The sequence below is a fragment of the Cervus elaphus genome, chromosome 30, assembly GCF_910594005.1.
Source record: "Cervus elaphus chromosome 30, mCerEla1.1, whole genome shotgun sequence".
In the NCBI taxonomy this organism is placed as follows: Eukaryota; Metazoa; Chordata; class Mammalia; order Artiodactyla; family Cervidae; genus Cervus; species Cervus elaphus.
Window position 1 is genome coordinate 35,811,875 of NC_057844.1, and position 24,222 is coordinate 35,836,096.

Sequence of the window (24,222 nt, forward strand, 5' to 3'; positions counted from 1 at the left end):
CCTTCTACAGTATCTGGGGTGTCTTCTGCCACTTCTGACACACACACACACACACACAGACACAACATATGTGTGTGCACGCTTACCTCCCACTCCTTCTGGGACTGACCCAGTGAGGTCTCCACCAAAGGAATTTCCTATATCTGCCCTAGTTATTTCTTTCCTTTGGAGTTTTTCTTATCAGCTTTATTGAGTAAATTCCATGCATTACTGTATCCATCGGGTTGTGACAGTTCTGTGTGCCGGTGAACAACCACACAGTCAAGACAGAGCGTTTGAGGTTGGCTGTGTAGATGGTGTGCTGTGTGTTGTGTCGTGGCTGGTTTCTTCCAGGAGCCGTGCTGTCGGTAGGAGTCACTGTGTTGATGCAGATGTCCTGTCTTCACTCTCCAGCCTTGGCACATGCAGCTTCTGAGTATTTGAAATGTGGCTTGTGTGACTGAGGAGCTGAATTTTTTATTTTATTTTAATTAAATTTTATTTGAATTCAAGATAGCCACACACCACAAAAGACAACTGAATTGGACCCTGTAGTCTAGAGACTTTGTAGTCTAAAAATCCTATTCTGTGTTCCTTCCACTTAATTGTAGTCTTCTAGTTTAATTGTTTATATAAAGCTAACAACTTCAAAGATGTGCATGTTTGAATCATTAAATTTTATGAGTTGTTTTGACTTTGTGTAGTGAGGAGCTCTGTTGAAAATAGTCTGCAGATAAGATTCCATTAATAGTTTCCAAGGTAAAGATACCTGGGAATACGCTTTCAAAACCCTCTGTAGGTAGATGGAGTCTCCCACTTCTGGTGAAGAGCTTTGCTCTTGAGGCACTGGCACCTCAGGGCCTGCATTCATTGTGTGTCCAGAGTACCACAGTGGCGTGGATTTTGTTTTCCTGCCTCACTTTTGGCCATGTGGGCAGTCCAGCAAGGACCTCGCTGATGGTCATGGGGAAGTCATGTGGCAGCCTGTCTGGCTGGAACTCATAGGGAAAAGGTTGGAGCTGAGGCTGCCCCTTGGAAATATCATCCCAGCCCCAACTCTGAACAGGCTCCTCTTTGTAACTTTGATTTTACTTAGCGACTCTCTGTCTCAGGTGACTTGTGTGCAGGACAGGATTCCAGCTCACTGTGACTGACCAGGAGGTGGACTTGAGGAACTTAGCAGTGGCTCTGGGATTGTTGTTGATTGTCCTTGGTGATCCTGTCGGCTGAGGTGTCAGTGTCGAGGTGGAATTTCTACTCTGTTCTCGTTCACCATGGTAGTCTCTGGATGCTGAAGACGAAGGCCTGGAGCCCTTGCTGTCAGGAATGCGCACACGCCGGGAATTGGGAATTGTGCCCTCCTCTCTCTCCCCCTGGGTAACCAACCCTGACCCACCCCAGAAAGTAGGCTCACTGCAAATGGCGATAGGTTCTTAGAGCCACTGAAATAACCGATGTTCCAGAATGATTGAAACAGATGTAGCTGTTTAGTTAGAGAAGATTTTGCGCTGTTCACAGTACATTCCCTTTGAGAGGAATGAGTAAATTTAATATTCTCAGGAACTATTCCAAAACAGGAGGAGTTTTTTAGAGTTAAATTTCTCCTAACAGGACTTTTATAGTAGCAGGAAGTCAGTAGTGGGATGTAGAACTTAATTTCAGGATTGCTAGATGAATTTGTTTTGGTGACCACACTGAAAATGTGTGGTCTTGGAAAGCATTCCCGCATTTATATGGCAAATTCAAGTTCAAGACGTGTGCCTGGAGCCGTTCCTGTTCCTTCAGCAGGTTTAAAGATGAGGCTGCAGACCAGGAAACGTTTTAGTCTGTCTTCCCGTCTTCTCAGCTGCTAAGGATTTGTGCGAGTGCTTCAAGAGTTTGCATGAGATTTTCTTAGTCTTGGAGACATGAATAGCAGTGAGGAAGAGGTTTAAAACTTTGATAAGAAAGCAAAATGATAAAATCGGAGAACTGATGATGGTGGCCAGAAACTTTTGGTATAAAGGTGATTTTAGAGATACTTGAAGTGGTAACTGGTTTTCTTTGGATGAAAGAAAGGGTTGACCTCATGATTTTGTAGGTTAGTTGACTAACTTTATCCTTTTAAGAACGATGCTTCCTGTTGTTCCTAATTGACTGGAAAGTAGTCAGTTTGGCTAACTGACTATTAGCCAACTTAGTTCTGGCTCTCCCCCTTGCTTTCTGAGTGTAGCTTCTGGTCCAGCATCATGCTAGTCAAGTTGCAAGTGTGAACGCATTTGGGGCAGGATCATATGCTACAGCATGGATTTTGACTTTGGATTCACACTTAGGTTCACGTCCTAGCTTTGCCATTTATCAGTGGTGGTAAACTACCTCTCTTACTTGAGAAATTGTTTTAACTTCTCTGGGTGGTAATTGACCATTATGGGAAGGACAGCATTAAGAGCACTTGGCAAATGCTATGTCCCTCCTGGCCTCACACCCCTTTTTTTTTTTTACAGGATCTTAGGACATGCTATCATTTTTGTCTATTCAATGGCATTTTAAGTGTTGAAAACCAGAAGAAAGTATTTCTGCTCTTATCCATGAATGAAAACTATTTGTGTATTTTAAGAGTATATGACCAGCATGTTTCCTTTAAACACTTTTTAAGAGTGCCCTATGGTCTTTGTTCTCTGCATTTTGTGAGTTAACACAGTTTCCTGTTGAGACCACACAGTTGTCTGTGTGTTGTGCTGTCTTTGCGGGCGTTGTGTGTGTGGGTCTCTGTCCTGTGCCGTCCCCTCCTGATGTGCACAGGCCTCCCCCTGGGCTGCTTTGTCCCCAGGGCAGGGGGTCACCCCTTGGAGGAGTTAATAGGAGTCCTCGCTTCCCAAGGAAAGTGGCTAAATGTTGTATTTTAATTAACATTCAGACTAAATTTTTAACCTATTTCATGTTTGTTTTATTTCCTTTGAAAGCAGTTGGCCTATGTAAGTCACTCTTAAAGCTGTTGAATGTGTGGTTTAAGCCTCCTTTCTTCCTCTTTGCCATGCTAGAGAGAAGAGGGTGAGAAATTCCCGGCTGCTGGTGGACGTGATAGCAACTTAATCTCTCTTATCACAAGTCTCATTGATGTTTGCTTAGAGGAGCAGCTGGAGGTCTGCTTTATGTATGGCAACCTTTCATAAAGTTTATTCTTGGTAATAAAGCTCTAGGGGCAAGAGCCAGGCTATTATAAGAGACAGTTCTCTCTGAACAAGAGTATTGTATTTTGTCAGCTGGTTAGTGTGCGAGTATCTTGTTCTAGTGACAGTAAGCTGGAGAGTGAGGCACGTTGTCCCTGAAGGGTGTTCTTTCCACTTCTGTGAAATTAGTGTCTTTTACTGGAAATGAGAATTCTGCTTCAAGACTTCTAATATGAAGGCTGCAGTTACTTCAGCTGTTAGCTGGTGAATCGACTTGTGAATTTTAGTACTTCAGTGAAAGAAAACATATTAGACTCTTTCATTACCTTCAAACCTCATTGAATGTCCTCTACTTGTTTTACATATTAAGTTTTGTCTTTGACATTCATCAACAGCTAAAAAAAAATTGGGAACACTCATTTTCCTCCTTCCCTTGTGTTAATGTTAATTTTCCTCCTTCCCTTGTGTCAGGCACAGGTTGGCTTACTAACCTAGGTGAGTAAGCACTGTTGGACGAGCGATGCTTTAGTTTTGGTTTTCTTTTTTAAATTGGTAACTTACCTTGTGATTTTAATTTGGTGGATTGTAGTTAACAGTCAGGAAGTAGGACTAAAGAAGCCAACACAGGCTATTTTTATGATCATGAGGATGCTGTTGCCTTTTGACTTTATCCTGTCATATTTGCTGCATTTATGTAGCATTTTCCCCCGTCATCCAGTCTGAACCTCAGGGCCGTCATGTGACCTCTGTGGTGAAAAGGTATAGCCGTTTCATGGTTGACAGTCGAGGCTGTGATGAAGTGCTTGGGTTCAGTCACTAGACGTGCTGAGTCTCAGCCTGTCAGGGCCCAGCTTTTCTGACCTCTTTATGTGAAACAGTAGGGTTTAAGGTCCATGTCCTGGCCCACTGGGGGAGTCCCGCAGAGGGTTTTCATTTGGAATTGATTTGGGGTATAGTTGTAACGAATATTATTATTTGGCTTCTGAGTTATTGGAAATGAACGCTGTCGCTTGGGGCTGCTTGTTAGTGCTGATCACACTGCCAGCAGCAGCGAGTGACAGGCACAGACGGCGCCTGGGCACAGCCGTGGGCACACGTCTGTCCAGCAGGGCTGGGCTCTGCCCCCAGTGTCCTGGGCTGGGAACTCGCCTTGTGTGTTTTAGTGGATTCCCGGTGCTCGCTTTGTCACCATACCATGTATAATTGCCTTAGAATGGTTGTTTTGGAAAATTTTACATGAAGTAAGTTTCATTAAAAGCGTTTGCTTGCTGCATTTGGAAGATCAACAGATACTTAGTCTTTATGATTTTGGATAAATGAAGCATTGCCGTGTTCACCTCTTTGTACTGACGGTCCTTTATACCAGCTTCATCCTGATTGATAACTTCAGTGCAAGCCTCACGGTACACTGCTTGCCAGTCAGCCAGTCACCTCTGACCTGGTTTCAGTGGGGTTCCCACTGTAGTGACCACAGATTCTGTTTCTGGCCCCCGAAATATTGGAGTCACTGTCTTTAATACAGCAGTAAGACCTAGCTCTGTCTGTCCCTAGAGCAGAAATAAGACCTAGCCCCGGAAGGCACTGAGCTGTGGGGGTTCAGGGGTTATGCCCTCGGGGGACCCCTGGAGCTGGCAGAGGGGAGGACTTCCTCCACTTCTCCCCGAGAAGGAGCTTCCCCTTCTCTGAGGCTCTTTGGCCGCCTCCGGAGTGCCCTGCCCTGCTTGCACGATGCTTAGTGTTCATGGGATCTGGTTGGTAGATGGTCTGGAGACAAGTGACTCGTCTTAGACACCAGGAAGTGTCTGCGTCCTCTGTGAACAGGAGGAGCGCTCTGCTGGTCTGTGCAGAGCACCTCGCTTATTCCGTGTGCAGTCCATGCTTCACATTGATCATTCTCCAGGGATTTCTGTTAACTGGCAGTCTTCTGGGCCACAGTATTCTCATTAATGATGCCAGCCTCGAAGCCTTGCAGGGCTTCCACATTAAGGAGCGAATAAAACTGCTCAGTTATCTTTTAATGATACAGTATCTCACTTAACTTTAGTTCTTAAAGAGCTGGTTGTTTTAGGTAGGTCAAAGCCAGGATATTTGATTTCTGGTAGCACCGCTGACCATGCTGCATGATTTATTTTCGTGTATTTCTTAAGTCCTTGAATGGTGGATTTGCTAGGGACCCACTTGTTTTTGAAAGTTTGTCCTTTTGTTTCATAATTGTAAAGTGGAAAAGGTAGAATATAAAACAATACACTGGGATAATGGTAATGTATTATAATAAATAATGTATAACTGCACTTAAAAATTAGAAAGCAGTAAACACATTACAGTAGTAACCTCTCAGTGGTTATTTTTGTAGGAATAAAAATTAATTTAAAAACAAAATATTCTTATGGTCAACAAACTAAGTCTACAATAAGAATGTAGTTTGTTTTTACTTATGTATTGAGTTGGCTAAAAAATTCGTTCCCATTTTCCCGTAACATCTTATGAACTTTTTGGCCAATCCAGGGTTAAGAATACACTTCCCTTTATGGGTGTATTTGTACTTTATTGGTGTGAAAGTCTCCGTTGTGCTGGGATGTTGCAAAAGCAATACCATCCCACTGGGGACTCCCTGTGTGTCTGCTGAGGCTTGTGGCTAAAGGAGACTGACTTTTAAGCATGCTTCCTTCTCCTCTGCTGGAGTGGCCTCAGGAAGGTCCTCACCTCTCCCTGCTCCTGCCTCCTTCACTCGCTCACCACAGACCCGTGCTCGTACTCCCAGGAAGTGCTTATTTCACATAAAAATAAAGCTTTATTGTGAGTACATGCTCAGTCAGCATGTACTCAAACAATAAAGTAAGTTATGTTACTAAACATTTATATATGGTTGTAGTTTATGCTGTTTTGAGGTGAATATAGTTTGGAGAAGAAGTGGAAACAATGACAGATTTTATTTTCTTGGGCTCCAAAGTCACTGTGGATGGAGACTGCAGCCATGAAATAAAAAGACCCTTGCTCCTTGGAAGAAAAACAATGACAAATCTAGACAGCATATTAAAAAGCAGAGACATCATTTTGCCAACAAAGGCCCATCTAGTCAAAGCTATGGTTTTTCCAGTAGTCATGCATGGACGTGACAGTAGGACCATAAAGAAGGCTGAGCACTGAAGAGTTGAAACTTCTGAACTGTGGTGCTAGAGACGACTCTTGAGAATCCCTTAGACATCAAGGAGATTAAACCAGTCAATCCTAAAGGAAATCATCCCTAAATAGTCACTGGAAGGACTGATGCTGAAGCTGAAGCTCTAATACTTTGGCCACCTGATTTGAAGAGCCAACCTACTCAGTTGGAAAATACCCTGTTACTGGGAAAGATTGAGGGCAGAAGGAGAAGTGGGCAGCAGAGGATGAGATGGTTGGATGACATCACCAAATCAATGGATATGAGTTTGAGCAAACTCCAGGAAATAGCGAAGGATAGGGAAACCTGTCATGCTGCCGTCCATGGAGTTGCAAAGAGTCGGACAGGACTTAGCTGAACAACAAAATAATCTGGCACTAAAAAACAATTTGTGGCAAGTTGTAGATTACTTGTGCAAAACTATTATAGATAATTTGTAAAGATGATATGTTTATATTTAACGAGTGCTTCTGGGTTCTTTTCAGTTTGCATGTTTTTGAATAACTTGTGCATCAGTCCTGTTTTCAGTAGATTGATTATTTCACCTGAGATTCCAAAATTACTTTCTGTTTTTCAGTAAGACATGTTTTCTTAAACATTTAGGTTTCTGTTCATAGTGTTCTTTCTGTGTACTGAAGTCTTATTTAGAAGGGGTAAGAGAAAAGTGGAAAGTATGGGGGAAAATTGTTTTCAGAATCATAGGATCTTGTAACTCATCATGATACATCCTTGTAAGTTAACTTTTCCTTTTGAATTTCATTAATTTGTATTTAATACTACTACCCACTTTCCTTACCAGAACCTAGCCGTATTTAAAAACTACATTCATCGTTGATCCCAGTGCTACTTAAATGTATCTGTGAACTTTTGATTGCTGGCACTTCGATCATTAATCACTATTTTAAAAGAAAGCCAGTTTTTCAACCAGTTTTGTTAGCTAAACATGAAGATGGTTGCACTTGGTGCATGTCTGTGCCCCTTTCAACTGTGAGATGAAGGGAGTGTGGTCAGCTGTCGCTTTGAGAGAAGCTTTGAACGCTCATTTCTCCCCCGTGCCTGGGTCCCTGCAAAGGCAGTCCAACTTACACACTCTTCTTGAAGATTGGGTAAAAGGGGATATTTTAATGTTATAACATAAGTGTATTTTGAAGTACAGTTACAAAGTGAATGTGTGTGTCTTTAAGCTTTATAGTCAGAGGACTTACTGTCAAAGGCAGTCGGGTGTGTGCACCCCGGGATTCCTGAGGGTATTCACACGTAATCCATGTTGTTAGGGCTTTCTGGTATGGAAAAGTCTGACAAGCTGCTTGAATCTCTGGGTCAGGGTGCTATCATAATTGTTAATTATACATCATACTTACCAGTTAAGATTTAGAGGCCAATAGGAATTTATTTCCTTTTTGCGTTTTCTTTGAGGAAAATTTTAGACACGTGCAAAAACATACCAATACTACAAAAGTGTACAAGTACACTGTGGGTAGTATAGTGGTCACCTGTATAGCCATCTTTCATCTTCAACAAGTATCAATGTGTGGTAATCTGTAGGAATTTAATTTTATGTGTATTTGATAAGATTGCCGAGACAAGTATCTGTAAGGTCAAGGTACGGACATCAGAAGCATTTCTGAGCAGAGATGCTGCAGTTGGTGGGTGGGTAGGACTGTGCTCAGCTGTTGTATAAGCAGCATAAATAGTATCGTCCTGACTTTAATCTTTGGGTTGTTCAGAGGTAGTGTGCATATTTCTGTGGGTAGTGTGCATATTTCTGTGTAACCTCTGGAAACTTGCCAGAGTAAGTGGTATCGTCCCTGTCATGGTACCTTGACACTGTGAGTAAAAGCAGTGAGCTGATAGTTGGGCCTATTGATACAGCTACCGAGAAGGAAAATCTTTGTTTTCAGTTGCAAAAACTCAGCAGTACTACCTGGTTAATATTTTGGAGACTCTAAAATCTGTTTCACTTTTCTTCTGTTTGGAAATACAGGTTACAGTCATCAGAACTTAGAGTCAGACAAACCTGGGTTCAAAACTCAGTTGGCCTTGATGACTCGCTCTTTGACTCTCACTTCTTTCAAATGTCAAATGGGGATATGGATTGTGTGAATCAAAAGAAATAATACATTAAATATCAATCATCTTAAAATACCATTTATACTGTGGTTGAGGAGCAGTAGGAGGGCGTCCTGAGTGCCAGGCTCAGTGTCTCCCATAACTGGGGTGAGCTGATGTATCCACAATTCCAAGGCCACAGGGAGCGGCGAGCTCATCTTTACCCTGTTGTGTGTGATTTTCTCGTGGCAGAAGATATGATGGGTGCTCCAGAGATAAAAGCATTTCATTATGTTGAACAGATATTGTATTGAAACCAAGCATGGGAAAACAGTGACTCACGATCATTTGTTATCGAATACTTACAGCAAACTTTGGCCTGTTCAATTCTCACTGCACTGTTGAGTGAATTCTCAAGTTCAAGTAAAACGAGCAACATTGGACTGAGTATGGAGTTCCATGGCAACTGCAAAAGAGTTTTCCAGGTACTGTTATTTTTGTTTTTATGTTTTAATCATTAGATCATTCACTTTTTACTCAATTTGTTTCTAGTGGAGTGAGAATGTTTCTTTTATCTAGTTGAATGATAGCCTGTACCTGAAAATTTGTGTTGTGATTTCATAGGATACAGTAAAGTGATAGCTTCAGTGAATGTAGTTGATGATTTAAGGTTATTTGTTTAATTTTAGTCTTAAAACAGAAATGCTACTATTAAGATCCTCAGCTTATTAATTTTGTTCGTATTGTGTTTAGATAGAACTAATTCAGTTGGTGGGATTCTGCTGGTCTTAAAAATAGGCCTGGCAGTGTGCCAGAAAGGGCTGTGTATTTCAGTGTTATTGCAGATGGCGTGGGCTCTTTGTTTTGTGTGTATTGTTTGACTCCAAAGTGAGTTATGTGAAGACACTGGTTTCAGTCGGAGGGCTCACGCTGAAGCCACTGGCTCTCACCTCAGACCTGCTTCTCTGGAGAGTGGCCTGTAAGTGACGGTGGTGTCTTCAGATGGCATCACTTGAGAGCATTCTGCAATGTAACTTCCAGGCAGGCCTAAAAATGGAAGGTGTCTTTAAAGAAGTCATGCTTTCCATTGGAAATTTTAAGGTTTCTGTTTGTTTGCTTTTATGGTTCTAAAAGGGAATGTATTTTGTATAAGCGTTTGACCAGCGCACGTGTGGTTAATTGACTGCAGGAGGAAGACCTCCGCCAGATCTTCCTGCTGACGGTGCAGGTGCTGCAGGAGTTCAGCCAGCGGGAGCACCTTAGCGCCCAGATGTCGTCCGTGTTCCAGCGCTACCTCGCCCTGGCCAACCACGTCCTCAGCTGGAACTTCCTGCCTCCAAACCATATCCTTCCAGCCTCTGCAGGCTGACATGTGGCCGTGGTCATGCATGACTTTTGTAGCTGAGGGCACTGTGTCTCTGTAGGTCAAGAGAACATGTTTTTGAAAGAGAAGAAGAACCTTTTAGAAATAGAATTTTACTTTATGTTACCACAGTGCAGTGGAATGCTTAAGACATTTAAAGTTTCATTTATAACTTTGTAGAAGAGGGTTGAATACATGGAAGTGTGGTACATCACCAGGCTGTTGCTAACCACGGGGTAGTTGCACACCTTGGTGGGGAGGGATTTTATGAAGAAACCCAGTCATTTTCTCCTGTAACCTGTGATTCCATTCAGATTGTGGCTGACTTTCCTTAAGGCTAGTTGGGAGTTCTCCACTTGATCTTTGTTGATTACAGTGTTGTTAAAGTGTAGATAATAAGGTAATAATATGTTTACTCCTCAAAAAGTGTTCCCAATATAAAAACATGAAAATTTCAGTAGCTCAGCTGGTAAAGAATCCACCTGCAATGCAGGAGACCCTGGTTCAATTCCTGGGTTGGGAAGATCCCCTGGAGGAGGGCATGACAACCCACTCCAGTATTCTTGCCTGGAGAATTCCATGGACAGAGGAACCTGGCAGGCTACAGTCCATGGGATTGAAAGGAGTCAGACAGGACTAAGCACAGCACATTATTAGTAGTACAGAGTTTAAATGGACTATATTATAGACACAAAGTATCTGCTTTTTAATTATTTACTTAAGTAGAGATACTTGTGTGTTAGAACTGCTATTAGAACTGTTCTAAATAAGTTGCTGCTGTTCCTTAGAGTTTGATTTGCTTTTCTAGCACATTTGCTCACTTGATAGACAAAGCAGTAATATGCATCCTAGTTGAGTCACAGATCCAGGCCCGAGTTTCAGCCGATCTCAGGCCTGTTACTTACTCCTTTGAGTCTCACTGTATCTACCTGTAGAATGGGGACATGGGCTATGAGTGAACAAGAGGATGCATTTACAGCACTCTTGGGAGCTAGCACATGTTTGCTGAGCTCGTAGGCGTCTGCTTGATCAGCTGTCTGTCTGTGCTGTGCTCTCTTTTCCTTGATCTGGTCTGTTCCTTACAGTACAGGAAGTTACACGGTGTTTCATTTAACCTGTTCTCCGTGTGTTAGTCCCTTCTTGGAGGATGGGGGTCTGTTTAGGAGAAAAGAGTAGACGGACGTAGAGGACCAACCATTTCAGACATGAGGATGCACTGGACTCTGCACAGATGGGAACTCATTCGTCCCCTGGGCTGTAAACTGGGAGTTTGGTGGGGGGGCTACTCCATTTATGTGACAGAATGCGAGCTGTCAGATGCTGGGAAGGGGAATGAGTCCCCAGACCTCTTGCCCAGAGGGGGTCACAGTGAGCGGGGCAGAGCTCACAGGGAGGTTAATCCTTACCATCCTAGTCTCGAGTCCTCTTTCTCCTAATAATCAGCTTTATATTTTCAGTATTTTCCTTTTGATTGTTAGGGGGCATGTATTACCTTAGGTTTGCTTTGAAAAACATTTCCCGTTTGTGTTTTGCAATCTTAAGTTTTGCTCCAGTTTTTGTTGGGGGTTGAGGGGAAAAGAAAGAAAGTGAAGTCACTCAGTCATGTCTGACTCTTTGCGACTCCATGGACTCCAGAGGAGCCTGCGACTGCCTGGCTCCTCTGTCCATGAGATTTTCCAGGCAAGAATACTGGAGTGGGTTGCCATTTCCTTCTCTAGGGGATCTTCCCAACCCAGGGATTGAACCCAGGTCTACCCGAATTATAGGCAGACACTTTACTGTCTGAGCCACCAGGAAGATCTGGTGGAGAGGACGAAAGATACTAAAAAACTTTGGGACAGATTGAAAAAGTAACAGGCCATAAGGAACTATCAAAACATTAATGATATGTGGGAAAATCAAGGAAAGTTACGCTGTGTATATTGTAGCCAACTTTAAAGTCTCTGTTTTACGGGAAAATTCAGTGGACTGAAGAATAACTGTTTTGTATGGGGAAATAGTGCTCTGGGAGTTTGGAAACATAATTTTTTAAAAGATACACACATACAAAATGGTTTTATAAAGTGTAGTGAGGGCTTTGGAAGACCTGTCATCTGAAAATGATAAGCAGGACTGCCGTGTTGCTGAAGGCAAGCTCTCCTTGTGTCAAGAAAAGGGAGCCTCAGTCTTGCGGGACGGGATCCTTTGTCACGACGCACAAGGGGTGCCTCTCTGCCTGTGTGTTCCTGTACAGCCGTCCGCTGGCTCAGGAACTCCAGTCAAGCATTTCTTCCTTTGAGTGGATTAGCCCAAATGTAGGACAAAGACTATGGCAGTGGAATGAAACTCAGTTCAGTTCAGTCGCTCAGTCGTGTCCAGCTCTTTGCAACATTATGGACTGCAGCACACCAGGCTTCCCTGAGCTTACACCAACTCTCAGAGCTTACTAAAACTCATGTCCATTGAGTAGGTGATGCCATCCAACCATCTCATCCTCTGTTGTCCCCTTCTCCTCCCGCCTTCAATCTTGCCCAGCATCAGGGTCTTTTCGAATGAGTCAGTTCTTCGCATCAGGTGACCAGAGTACTAGAGCTTCAGCTTCAGCATCAGTCTTTCCAATGAATATTCAGGACTGATTTCCTTTAGGATGGACTGGTTGGATCTCTTTGCAGTCCAAGGGACTCTGAAGAGTCTTCTTCAACACCACAGTTCAAAAGCATCAATTATTTGGCGCTCAGCTTTCTTTATAGTCCAACTCTCACATCCATACATGACTACTGCAAAAACCATAACTTTGACTAGATGGACCTTTGTTGACAGAGTACTGTCTCTGCTTTTCAATATGCTGTCTAGGTTTGTTAACAGCTTTTCTTCCAAGGAGCAAGCATCTTTTAATTTCATGGCTGCAGTCACCATCTGCAGTGATTTTGGAGTTCCCCCAAAATAAAATCTGTCACTGTTTCCATTGTTTCTGCTTCTATTTGCCATGAAGTGATAGGACTGGATGCCATGATCTTAATTTTCTGCATGTTGAGTTTTAAGCCAACTTTTTCACTCTCCTCTTTCACTTTCATCAAGAGGCTCTTTAGTTCTCCTTAGCTTTCTGCCATAAATGTGGTGTCATCTGCATATCTGAGGTTATTGATATTTCTCCTGGCAATCTTGATTCCAGCTTGTGCTTCATCCAGCCCAGCATTTCTCATGCATTTCTGCATATAAGTTAATATGCATTTCTGCATATAAGTTAAATAAACAGGGTGACAATATACAGCCTGAGTGTACTCTTTTCCTGATTTGGAACCAGTCCGTTGTTCCATGTCCAGTTCTAACTGTTGTTTCTTGACCTGCATACAGATTTCTCAGGAGGCAGGTCAGGTGGTCTGGTTTTCCCATCTCTTGAAGAATTTTCCACAGTTTGTTGTGATTGACACAGTCAAAGGCTTTAGCATAGTCAGTAAAGCAGTAGTAGATGTTTTTCTGGAACTCTCTTGTTTTTTCAATGATCCAGTGGATGTTGGCAGTTTGATCTCTGGTTCCTCTGCCTTTTCTAAATTCAGCTTGAACATCTTAGTTGTTAATATATTGTCAGTGCTGATTAAGAAAATTAGTTGCAAGGAACCCAGTTCTGACATAATTTCTAATTTTGGCCATTTCTTGGAGATCTACTGTTTAGGAAACTGAGCAGGAGTTGAATGGTTAGTTTTATACCTTGTAAAAGATCTAATGATCACATTTAACTCAGTATATTGAGTTGAACAGATCAGGGATGTTTAATTTTAGTAAAGTCCAGCATATCAGTTCTTTCTTAACGTGGATCATGCCTTGTTATTCAGCCAAACACAAGATCATCTAGATTTTCTCCTATATTGTCTTTTAGGAGTTTTGTAAGATTCTCTTTTTTCTCTCTCAGCTGCGCCGCACGGCACGTGAGATTGTAGTTCCCCGACCAGGGTTGAACCTGTGTCCTCTGCGTGGAAAACATGGAGTCTTAACCTCTGGACTGCCAGGAAGTCCCTCGCAGTTTTCCCTTTTTACCTTTAGGTCTGTGATCCAGTTTGAGTTGACTTTTGTGAAAAGTATATGGTCTGTGTCTTGATTCTGTTTTTTTGGTATATGAATATCCAGTAATTAAGCCTTTGTAGAAGACTTTTTTTGCCTCATTGTATTAGTCTTCTTCAAAGATCATTTGACTATGTGTCTGTAGGTCTATTTCTGGTTTCTCTGTTCTGTGCCATTGATCTATTTGTTCTTTCTCCAAAACCATATTGTCTTGATTTTTGTAGATTTATAATAAGTTGAGTTGTGTCGGTTCTTTGTTCTAAAGATCACAAAGATTCAATCCTTTATTTTGTTCTAAGAGTTTTATAGTTTTGGCCCTTGTGTGTAGGTCTATCATGCATGAGGTCTATTATCCATTTTGTTTTGTGGAGGTATTAATATAAGGTATAATGGGATTTTACATGTAATATTCTGTTGTTCCTGCATAGTTTATTATAAAGGTATTTTTTTCTCAGTTGAATTCTTTGGTCTCCATGTGTAAAATCACCTAACTGTAAATGTAATAGTGTATTTCAAGATTATTTTGTCTTCTCTGTGTCTTTTTTTGTAACCATTTGGAGTTTAGGGTCAGTTTATCAGTTTCTTCAAAAAAACCTGCTTGGATTTTGATAGGAATTATGTTAAATCTGTAGATCAGTTTGAGGAGAGTTGCCATGTTAACAAGTGGCAAAATATTAAGTTTTCAAATCCATGAACATGGGATGTCTTTCTACTTTTTAGGTCTCTTTTTTTCTTTCAACTCTCTTTTAATAGTTCTCAGAGTATAAGTTTATACTTTTTTTGTTAAATTTATTCTGAGTATTTAATTTTTTTAATTCAGTTACAAATAGCTGATGTTTATTGCTGGTATATAGAAATACAAGGTTTTGTATATTGATCTTGTACCATATAACGTTGCTGAACCTGCTTATTAGCTCAAAAAATAGTTTTAGTGGATTGTTTTTGGATTTTTTGTGTACATGTCTTCTGCAAACTGTTTTTTTGTTTTTTTTAAGGATTTACATGTAGGTTTCATATGCACAGAAGTGGTTTATGGAGGTGTCCTCACTCCAGGCCTGGCGGTGCAAGGCCTGTAGCTCCTGCAGTTTGGCAGATGTCACAGACAGCCACTCTGGGCTCACTGTCTTTAAAGATCTGAGGTGAAATCCACCTGCTTTCGTTTTTTTGGATTATTATTGTCTAAAGGGAGCATCCTTGTCCTGGGTCCTCTGTCTTACCTCCACCCCCATTGAAAAGTATGCGCTGCCCCCGTGGGCCCTGCCTCCTTCTGCCCTGGGCCTCTGCACGTGGAGTTCTCTGCCTCCTGACCGTCCCTCCGTCCTGCACCCAGGCCGTGCCACGTTTACTTTGCTGTGGCTTTTGACGTGCACACTGTGCGTGCTTTTCTCCCACTGGCCCATTCTCAGGTGTCACGTTCCTTTCGTCAGTGTGTTGAGCAGTGCCTGTCTGCTGCTTTTCTGGGAGCGCAGGGAAGCGCGGCTGTGTCCTGCTGCTGGGTGGTCAGCTCTGTGCAGCGTCCAGTGTGCGGTGACAGATGCCTGACACGTGCGTGCGTCCTGCTTACTGAGCGGGCAGCTCAACAGCCTTCGCTCAGGCCTCGGGTGTCTCTCTCTGCTGTTGACACTGTTTAGCCGTCAGCTCACCTAGTGTCCATAAACGCTCGGGTGTTGGCAACGCTCATCAGAGATGACAATGTCGTTTTGTAATAAGAATGCTTGGCAGGTATGTGTGGTATGTTGGCATAAGTAGTCATTCTTTTTTTAGTTTGGTTACACTGCCTTTTATTGGTATTCTATTTTTGTGGATCCGATTTGGTTTTGGTAAAATTTTTCGGCTCAAGCTCTTGGGGAAGCTAACTGGATCATAAGATAGTAACGGGGTACAGAAACTTCCCCTACTCTAGGATTTCCAGTAAAGCCGACGTTGCTATTTGGAGGCAAGGCTTTGGAAGACTTTCAGGTGAGGTCAGTTCTCCTTTATTTCAAAGGACTTTGGTCCCTTGGACTAAGTGCTGTGTGAGACTGGGCTCCATGGTTCTGTGCTGTGCCAGAAATAGCAGTTTTTATTGTTAGAAAAAGTAGTACCAATGAAGATTAAATATGTCAGGAGAAAAACTGGGCTTCCCCTTGCTTCTGAAATTTTTCATTTTACTAATGAGGTGGGGCAAAGAGTGTGGCCAGATGGGGGAGTTAAGGTATTCCTTCTGTAAGATGTGCATGAGGTTGCTGCGAGAGCTCCCTGTGCTGTGAGGTGCTTGCACGGCCAGGCTGCTAAGAGTCTAGCCTTTCCACCTTTGTCGGAGGGTAACTTGTTGCTGTGGTGTGAGCTGTGGAGTTGTTGCTTTGCTGTTGGTCCCCACTGCGTGGTGATTCTGTGCAGAAGGGGTCAAGGGGTCCGCAGATGAACAGGACCTCATTTGCATGTGTGTTTCCAGGGTGACCTTCCCTTTGTGTTAAGAGCCTGTACTTAGTTAGGGTCACGCTGTGTGGTTGAGACAGAAGACGTGGCTGGTTTATCTGCTGACACTTCTGTGCCCCTGGCTCTTCGGTGTGTGAGGCTCTGGCCGGCGGTCCCGGGGCCGGCCAGGTGCTGGTGCCTCTGGTTGCTTGGACGGGTGAGCTTCACCCAAGGAGAGCTTTAGAGCTCTGTAAACTCTCCGCGGGAGGAAGGCCAGGAGTCGGAGAGTTAATTCTACACCGTGTGCGCAGTTAGCCTCCAGCTGTGACCAATTTCCAGGGGACTGAGAGCGCAGAGCTTGGAAGACACTGGGTTTCCACTTAAGCATTGCAGCCTTGCTCGGAGAGGGGCTTATAGTGTGTCCAGGGACACGGGATTCCTTGTGCTGTAGCTCCTGTTTGCAAAGTTGGTGAAAACACGGGAAGGTGAAGTGACATTGACATGATGACAGATTTTTTTTTTTTAATGTGGGATTATTAAAAGCTGAAAGCAACTCCCTGTGTCTGTCATGTGGGTTGAATTTTATTTGATCACAAATGAATAGTTCTGATACAAAATATTAATTACTTGAGTTTAGTATTTATTTTAAAAAAATATGTAAAGCCATAGCCCCAGAAAATTCTTGGTTTAAAATCTGATTTGAATTTTGGTAAACGATTGCTATTTAATGTTTTTAATCACCAGATTGACTTGTATGTCTCCTAAAATCTGACTGGTATATAATAAACAATCATTTAGTAAATGATCAGTTCATTATCACACTTCTCTTTATTGATAATGTATTTAAATAAAAAGATAAAGCAATATAATATTGATATTATGACACAGCTGTTAAAGTAGCGCTGTAAACTGAGACTTTTGCAACTTTTTCCTATTTAAGGAACCTGTTGTTTTGCTAAAACTGTTAGAGACTCTTGCTTTGTGTAATAGTTTTTTGGGAAAACTTACTTTTGTCTATCAGGAAAAGAAAAGTGTGATTACCATTTGTATATCATAGACTAGGTTTGAAGAGAATCACAAATTATTAAACAAGAACTTGAAAAAGGTAAAGATTTTGGAATCATGGAAAGAAGGGGTATGATGGTCACAGAAGAGGAAGAATAAAGGCACAAAACTGGAAAAGAAGGGGAAATACTGCTTCATTTAAATTTTAAATCATTTAAAATTACTTTCTTAAGAGGAAAAGTGCTAGATTTCTGAACCTTAATGATGGTCTTCTCCTTTTGTTTTTAAAGTATTCTACATTAAGAATTATCTGGGAGAAGTATATTTCGGGGTCACTTATACATAGATACAGACATAAGTAACTGGTAATGCCAAATCAAAAGTTGAATTACCTTAATTCTCTATGTTATTTTGAGTCTGCAGTTACGGTCCAGATCTACGGGTGACTGGTGTGTTCACGCTGTGATACGGTTCTAACTGACTTTTTAGTTGAACTGTGGTGTGAGTACACATTCTTAATAGCAGTATTTTAGGCAGCACAGGGGTCCCTGTTCTCTCCTTTCACAGGCAGCAACTGCAGCCGTTTCACAGGACAGTGTGCTAAGAATGTGTTTCTTGTTAGAATAGCATTTTTAAAAATTTGTTTCATTTTGTTGTTTTTGTTTTAAGTTCGTGTTAAAACGTGTCTGAGGATAATTACGTTATTTTAGTAGAGATGTTGTTTATAACTGAGTCACAGGATTGTGTCCTGTTGTACAAACTGGAGCACATGTTCACTCTTCTGTGAACACCTGGTGTTAGGTGGTGGTGCTCAGCTGAGCAGCAGAGAGAAGGTAGGTTAGTCTGCGGGATCTAGAGCAACTCCTCGGGGAGCAGTCAGCCTGCCTCTTGGCCAGGCATGTTACCAGTGAGCTTCCTCAGCAGAAGGCAAGAATCATGGCAGAGATAAAGAGCCTTTCCAGGTTTGGAGTTAGAAAACAAAACTTACCTGGAACTTTAAAATACTTGTTGGGGAAAAGTATTTTCTGATGGTGCCTGATTTTAAAGTCTGAGGTCTTCTTGTGCTGTGGAGAACATGTAAGGAATGACGATTCTAAAACCAGCCTGGTTGTCAGCTTTTTAAGGACATTTTCCCATAGAGTCTGGGTTCAGGAATCAGTGTGTTTAAAACCAGCTAAGATCAAGAGAAGCTAACACTGGAAGTAAAAGATTTGAGGATTATTTTGCACCTGATGTTTAGGTGAGCCATTGCATGTAATTCCATTTCATATCTGGAAAAAAGCCCTCTCTCAAACTTTTACCTATTTCCTCTTAATATGAGTAACTGATATCTACAACTATTTATGGAGCATACGCTCTTTGTAATTGAAAGATAGGAAGGAGACTTGAACAACTGTCTTGGTCTAGGTCTTGTTTGCTTTTGTAATACTTATTTTTCACGTTATCACCTCTCACTTACCAAAGGACCTGGATGAAGCCCTTGCTGTTTTGTAACTGGCAGGCTGAAATGAGCTTTTCCATGTGTCCAGGGCTATCAGAGTCCACAAGCGCCCTCTTTGCTTCTGCCCCCAGTGCTCCCACTCTGTGCTGGGCCTTCCAGGGGCCTCCACTACTCCTCACCCGAGAGCTGCATGCGTTTGTTCTGCCTGGGCGGCTGTGTGAATAAAACCCAGGGCAAGTGACCTGACCATTCTATCAGGCTCAGTGAGTCTGTTGCACAGCTCCCCTGATGTGAAGTAGAATCTTGACACCTTAGCATATAGCATATTAAGTTCTGTTATTTTCCTAATTGAAAGTGTGTAGTGATTATGCACATATATTTTGTGTATTAGATTTGGATATCCAACAGATAACAGTTTATTACCATTTTAATGTCAGGTTGTGACTCCTTAAAAAAATAAAATGAAATTGTTGTAATTTTTTTGTGCATCTTTGCTCAACATAGTCCTCAGTGTAAGTATTTAATAAATATTTTTCATTATTGAACAATTTAAATACCCCCAAATTGCCTTTAGTTGGCAAAAATGGGACATTGCAAATTAAGGAAATTAACTTGGAAAAGAGTAAGTGAAGTATTTTTAGTAAAGTACAAAAACTTTATTGCCTTATGCAGGTGCTTTATTTCATGTGTTCGAGCCTCCTTGTTTTATGCCCCAACCTTTTATTGTGGAAAATTCCAAAGATGCACAGAAATAGAACACGCAGCTTCAACAGCTGTAAGCTTTATTTCATGTGTGCTCTTCCAGCCCCAGATTATTGTGAGGCACGTCCTAGACATCAGATAAGTCCACCACAGACATGTCAGTGTGTTTCTCTAAAGGGCGATCAAGCCCCGTTTGTAGACAGCTCGTGGGGAGACCTAGTGCTCAGTCATTGTGTTCCCTTCTGGTGGAGCCGTACCCCAAATGGGAGCTCTGTGAGAGGACGAGGTCGTGGAGGAGGTGGTGCCTTCCCCACCATGCACAGAGTCCCCATTGCTCCCGACTCCACGAGGGGGCAGACAGAGGAAGGGGAAAGTGAGCTGGACGGAACCTGGTTTGAGTTTCACTTTTCAGCAGTCACGTGAAGGCAGACCATTTCTGGGGTGACTTTTCAGAAGCAAGCAATGGCTTCTTTTCTGAAGGAACTCAGTGCCCCTCCTTGCTCTTAAGATACAGAGTGAGATTAGATACTTATTAAGCAAAAATCTTCTAAAACATTTCCAGAGCATTGCCTGTAATGTTCTCTGTTAATGATTTGGGCTTTAATGGAAATACAGCATTTGAACTTATATCTGATTTTTGCAACCTGTAGTTTTGGATAACCTGTTGAAGTTTCTCACTGGGCGATGAGCATGTGGCCTAATTGACATACGTCTGTGGGCACTTAGCTCGTGCAGACGGGGTGCAGCGCTGTCTCTGTGCTCACATAGCCTTCTCCTTTCTTACACCCTCAGTGACTTTGTCCGTGTCACCAAGTGAGTTCTGCTCACAGACACCTGCAGGTGTGTCGTGGTGACTCTGTGGCGCGGACAGGGTTCTATGTGAAGCAGCCAACAGTGAACGCCTGAACACTGTAAACGTTGGTTTTTAGCCTGAGATAGAGTTTGTGTAAACAGATAACTTCTTTGTGTGAGGTCATATGCTCTGATGTCTGGGACTTGTTCTCCTTCAGCACCACGTGTATTTGCTCTTACTGTGCTCTTTTTTTGTTTCCCAGAAAATGTATTTCTTTGGGGAAAATGCTGTTTTTCCAAGCAGACTGTATGAGACTTGCACTTTGTATAAGTGGTTTTAGCTGCTGTAAAATCCTGGAGGGAAGTGATGGGATAAAAATGCAGAAGTTGATTTTTCTTTTTTCTTTGCCTGTGTTTTGGCATCTGTTTTGCATTGGTTTCCTTCTGTTGCCACCACTCAGATCGCCTATCCCTGCAGCGTGACATATAATTATAATAGAACTGCTATCTGCATTCCTGTAGCATTCTTTTTTTTCCAGCACTTAATGCCTTTTATTCCTTAGCTTCAGGCAGGAATTGTGTAGCATATGTGAAGAGGCTTAAACTGTTTCCATTACATTCTTTCTGGATGGCTCTGTTATATTTAGGCTTACATTTTAGACAAAGTCGGAATGTTATTGTGGTTGACCTTGACCCCAGATCACTGGGCAGACATTATATAGCCATGTTTGAGTCCTCACAGAACGTGCTCCTGAAGCCGACGGAGTCCTGGCGGGAGGCCCTTCTGAACAGCAAGGTCATGGAGCTGTTCTTTACCGTAAGTCCTTCCCCACTCACCCCTGCCAGAAGGGTTCCATGGAAATGCCGGCTTCTGTATTTCTCTTAAGTGAAACAAGACAGATGGCTTTTCTCCTTCGAAGCATTCTCTTCTAATCAGTATACTGCTTAAACAAAGATCATATGTTTTTGCTGGTTTATAAAAATGTTATATAATTAGGATGGGTTTAATGTCATAGGGCTCAAGGTGTTTGCTCTTGGGACCTCTTTACACTCTTAAAAATTATCGAGAACCCCAAAGAGCTTTTGTTTATGTTGGTTATAGCTAATAGTATTTATATTTCCCATATTAAAAATTCAAACTGAGAACTTTAAAATATAAGTTATTAATTCACCTAAAAATAGCAATATCAGACCACTACATTGTAACGTAAATAACATTTCAGTGAGCAAATAGCTACATTTTTAAAAACAAATTAAACCTTTAGTGAGAAGAGTGGCGTAGTTGATGTTTTTGCAGATGGCGCTGATGTCTGGCATCCTAGCCCAGCCCTCACCTCTGCTCCTTGTCCAGTTGGTTGCAGCTTTGCCATCACATTACCGACACGTAGAACGTGTGTGTGTTGGAGGCGGGGGTTGGGCAGTGGGAGTGGAGAAGGCAGGCACTGCCCTCACTGCGCTGAGAGGAGTGTTGACCTTATGACCTGGCAGAATCAAGGAAGTCCTGGGGACCGTGGGCCACATGAGAAGAGCTCCCTGGAGCAGTGCACTTTGTTGCCAGCCATGGGTTAAGTCAGTGTTCTTGAGTAGTAGTTCACTTGGGCTGTATCCCTGCTTTAAGGAGTCCTGCTTATTGTTTGCTAAATAATGAAGTTAGGAACGTGTTCCCATTTTTGCCCGAGAGAGTCCCCGGTGTAATAGGCAGAAGCTGGGGAAAATACATGTGTGTGTGTGTGAGATAGAGTGTATGAGAGAGAGAGTGTGTGTGTGTGTGTGTGTGTATATGTTGGATGCTGGTCTGCAGATACAGTGCAAACATCCACATTAGTTATAGCAACTGGGACAAAAGTGCAAATAAAGACCAGTTAAAAAAATGATAAGCTATTTTGCTAAATCCCAACCATTAATTATAGTTTACCTTTTCATTTGTTTTAAAAATGCTAGTCACCAGCCTTACAACTGCTTGCCTATTTATACAGCATTTAAAATATTGTAGGCATATAGTGTATATTTAAAAAAAAGTGAGAACAAGGTTATTCGTCCCTCGGTGTACATAAAAATATTTTTCTGTGGAAATGTTCAAACTGAGTATTACCTTGCATTTTATCCTCTAAATCCGAGAAGTAATGGGTAAAAACAGTATCAGTATCAAAGGTGATTGTAACTACACTTTAACACTCTTTTGCCTGCCTCCTCGGGCAGAAATTGTTTTGATGTGGATCCAAGTTCAATTCTCTGTATTATTCATTTGACTGAAAACAGTTTTTGAAAAGGTAGAAAACTTTCCGGCAGTGCTGGAAGTGGCTCCTGGCCTGAACAGCTGTCTAGACACGGCGGCAGCTGCCCCTGTCAGCTGGGAGCCACCATGGGCAATCACTCAGCCTTGAGAATTAACCCTTTTGCTTTGTTATTTTAACAGTTTTGTGTCTGTGGTCTGTTACTTTCACAGTATGCACTTTATGAACAATTGTAATTTTGTCATTTGTTAGAAAGATGTCAGTGACTAATCTTGTTTCTTTTTTTTTTTTAAGGTTACTTTTTAAGTTTCAATTCTGTGAATTTATTGCCTCTTTCCAGCCTTTTTCCACAGGTTGTTCCTTTTCTCTAGGTTTGGATTGCTGCACTTGCATGTATTGTGTCACAGCCTCAAGACCTGGATGTGGCCCTTCTGGGTTCAGGGGGCTACATGGCCTTCCGGCCCTTGCAGGTTGACGACTGATCCCGTTTTCTCCTTTCCCTTAGGTGTTGGAGAAGCCCCTCTCCTTAGTTTTTCCTTTCTGATCTTCCACATGGTCTCTTCTTCACACTGCTTGCTGTGTGGATACTGGTGGTCCCGTCTCAGCTCTCAGCTTTGCAGCCGTGTGCGATCTCCTGGTACTTGTCTTCTGCTCATCGCCCATCTCGCCCCACTCCTTGTCTGTGTTCAGTCCCAGAGCCTTCTGGTCCCATGCCTCACCAGGCACTTGACTGGAGGCCCACAGACATCTTTGATTGCCTGTGTCTCCACAGAGCCCAGCGTCTTACTCATGAGCCTTTCTTTACTCTGTATTTCCTGTCTTGCTTCTCCACTCACCTCTCTGGGTCTTTGGCTGGACTTAGCCTTTCTTTATCCCTCTGTTTTCCCCTATTCAGGTGTTGGATTCGGGTCTTAAGTTGTGTAGCGTAGTTCAGATATGGTAGAGCTCCTGTGTGACGGAAGGAGGGCAGGAATCTACATCTTCCATAAGAATCAGTCGTTGATTTATCATGCGCTTTATCTGAACATGTGGTTCATGTTTCAGGAAAGATAAGCCCGAACAGTGAAGTCAGGCTCTGAGGATGGTTTATTTTATTTTATTTTATTTATTTCATGACATGGTCCACATTGGTTATTTCTTTTGCTTCCTCAGCTCTAGACCAGGGTCGAGCGACCACTTGGCTGATGAAGCAGCCCTCTGGGGCCCCAGACTGTGCTGTCTGTCACATTTAAATGTTGATAAGGTTAAAAAACACAGTGATAGAAATGTAGTTACAGCCTTCAGATAAGGTGCTTGAGAATAGTTGTGTTCAGAAGTTCTTGAAGTAGAGTTTATATATGCCCTTGTGCATCGTACTTTTAATCAACTTTATATAAAACACCGGATATACTTCTAAAAACACTGTGTTGCTCTGGACCAGGGAGGGCCTGGCCAGGTGAGCTGCTGGGCTTCGCAGGTCGTGAGTTCTCCAAGGCAGCTTCTACTCTACCCTCCGAAGACAAGCACACAGCAAAAATGACCTGAAAGCTGTTAAGTCATGAGTTCTGTGTAATTTTCATATGTCCTGAAATACTGTATCATTCTTCAGTTTTGTTTTTCCCAGCCACATGCAAAGGTAAACACCATTCTTACCTCACAGGCCACACAGAAGCAGGCAGGAAGCCAGGTCTGGCCCATGGGCTGTGGGTTGCCAACCCCTTTTCTAAACCAGAGAGGGTAACATGTCAGTAGATAAATTAATTTTGTGACTTGTGGTAAGTTTCTAATATTTTAAGTTTCTTAGAACCTTAAGAAGCTCGGGAATTGAAGGCTAGTGGAATCCATCTGAGAACTGGGGTTGTGTAAGTGCTCGGTGTCCCAACCCTGCACCAGTGCATACTTGGGAAACATTCTACCTTCACATAACTTGTAAG

At 42.3% G+C, this 24,222-nt stretch overlaps 1 protein-coding gene across 4 annotated transcripts in view; it reads left to right on the top strand.

Moving 5' to 3' along the window:
* The window catches only part of XPO4 (exportin 4), an 86,378-nt gene that overhangs the window by 27,467 nt on the left and 34,689 nt on the right, over positions 1–24,222 (top strand). For all 4 annotated transcript variants that reach the window (XM_043891713.1, XM_043891715.1, XM_043891714.1 and 1 more), the window contains 3 exons: positions 8,706–8,822; positions 9,527–9,680; positions 20,780–20,892. In XM_043891713.1, coding sequence (XP_043747648.1) covers positions 8,706–8,822; positions 9,527–9,680; positions 20,780–20,892 — 384 coding nt within the window. The remainder of the gene's footprint in view (positions 1–8,705; positions 8,823–9,526; positions 9,681–20,779; positions 20,893–24,222) is intronic.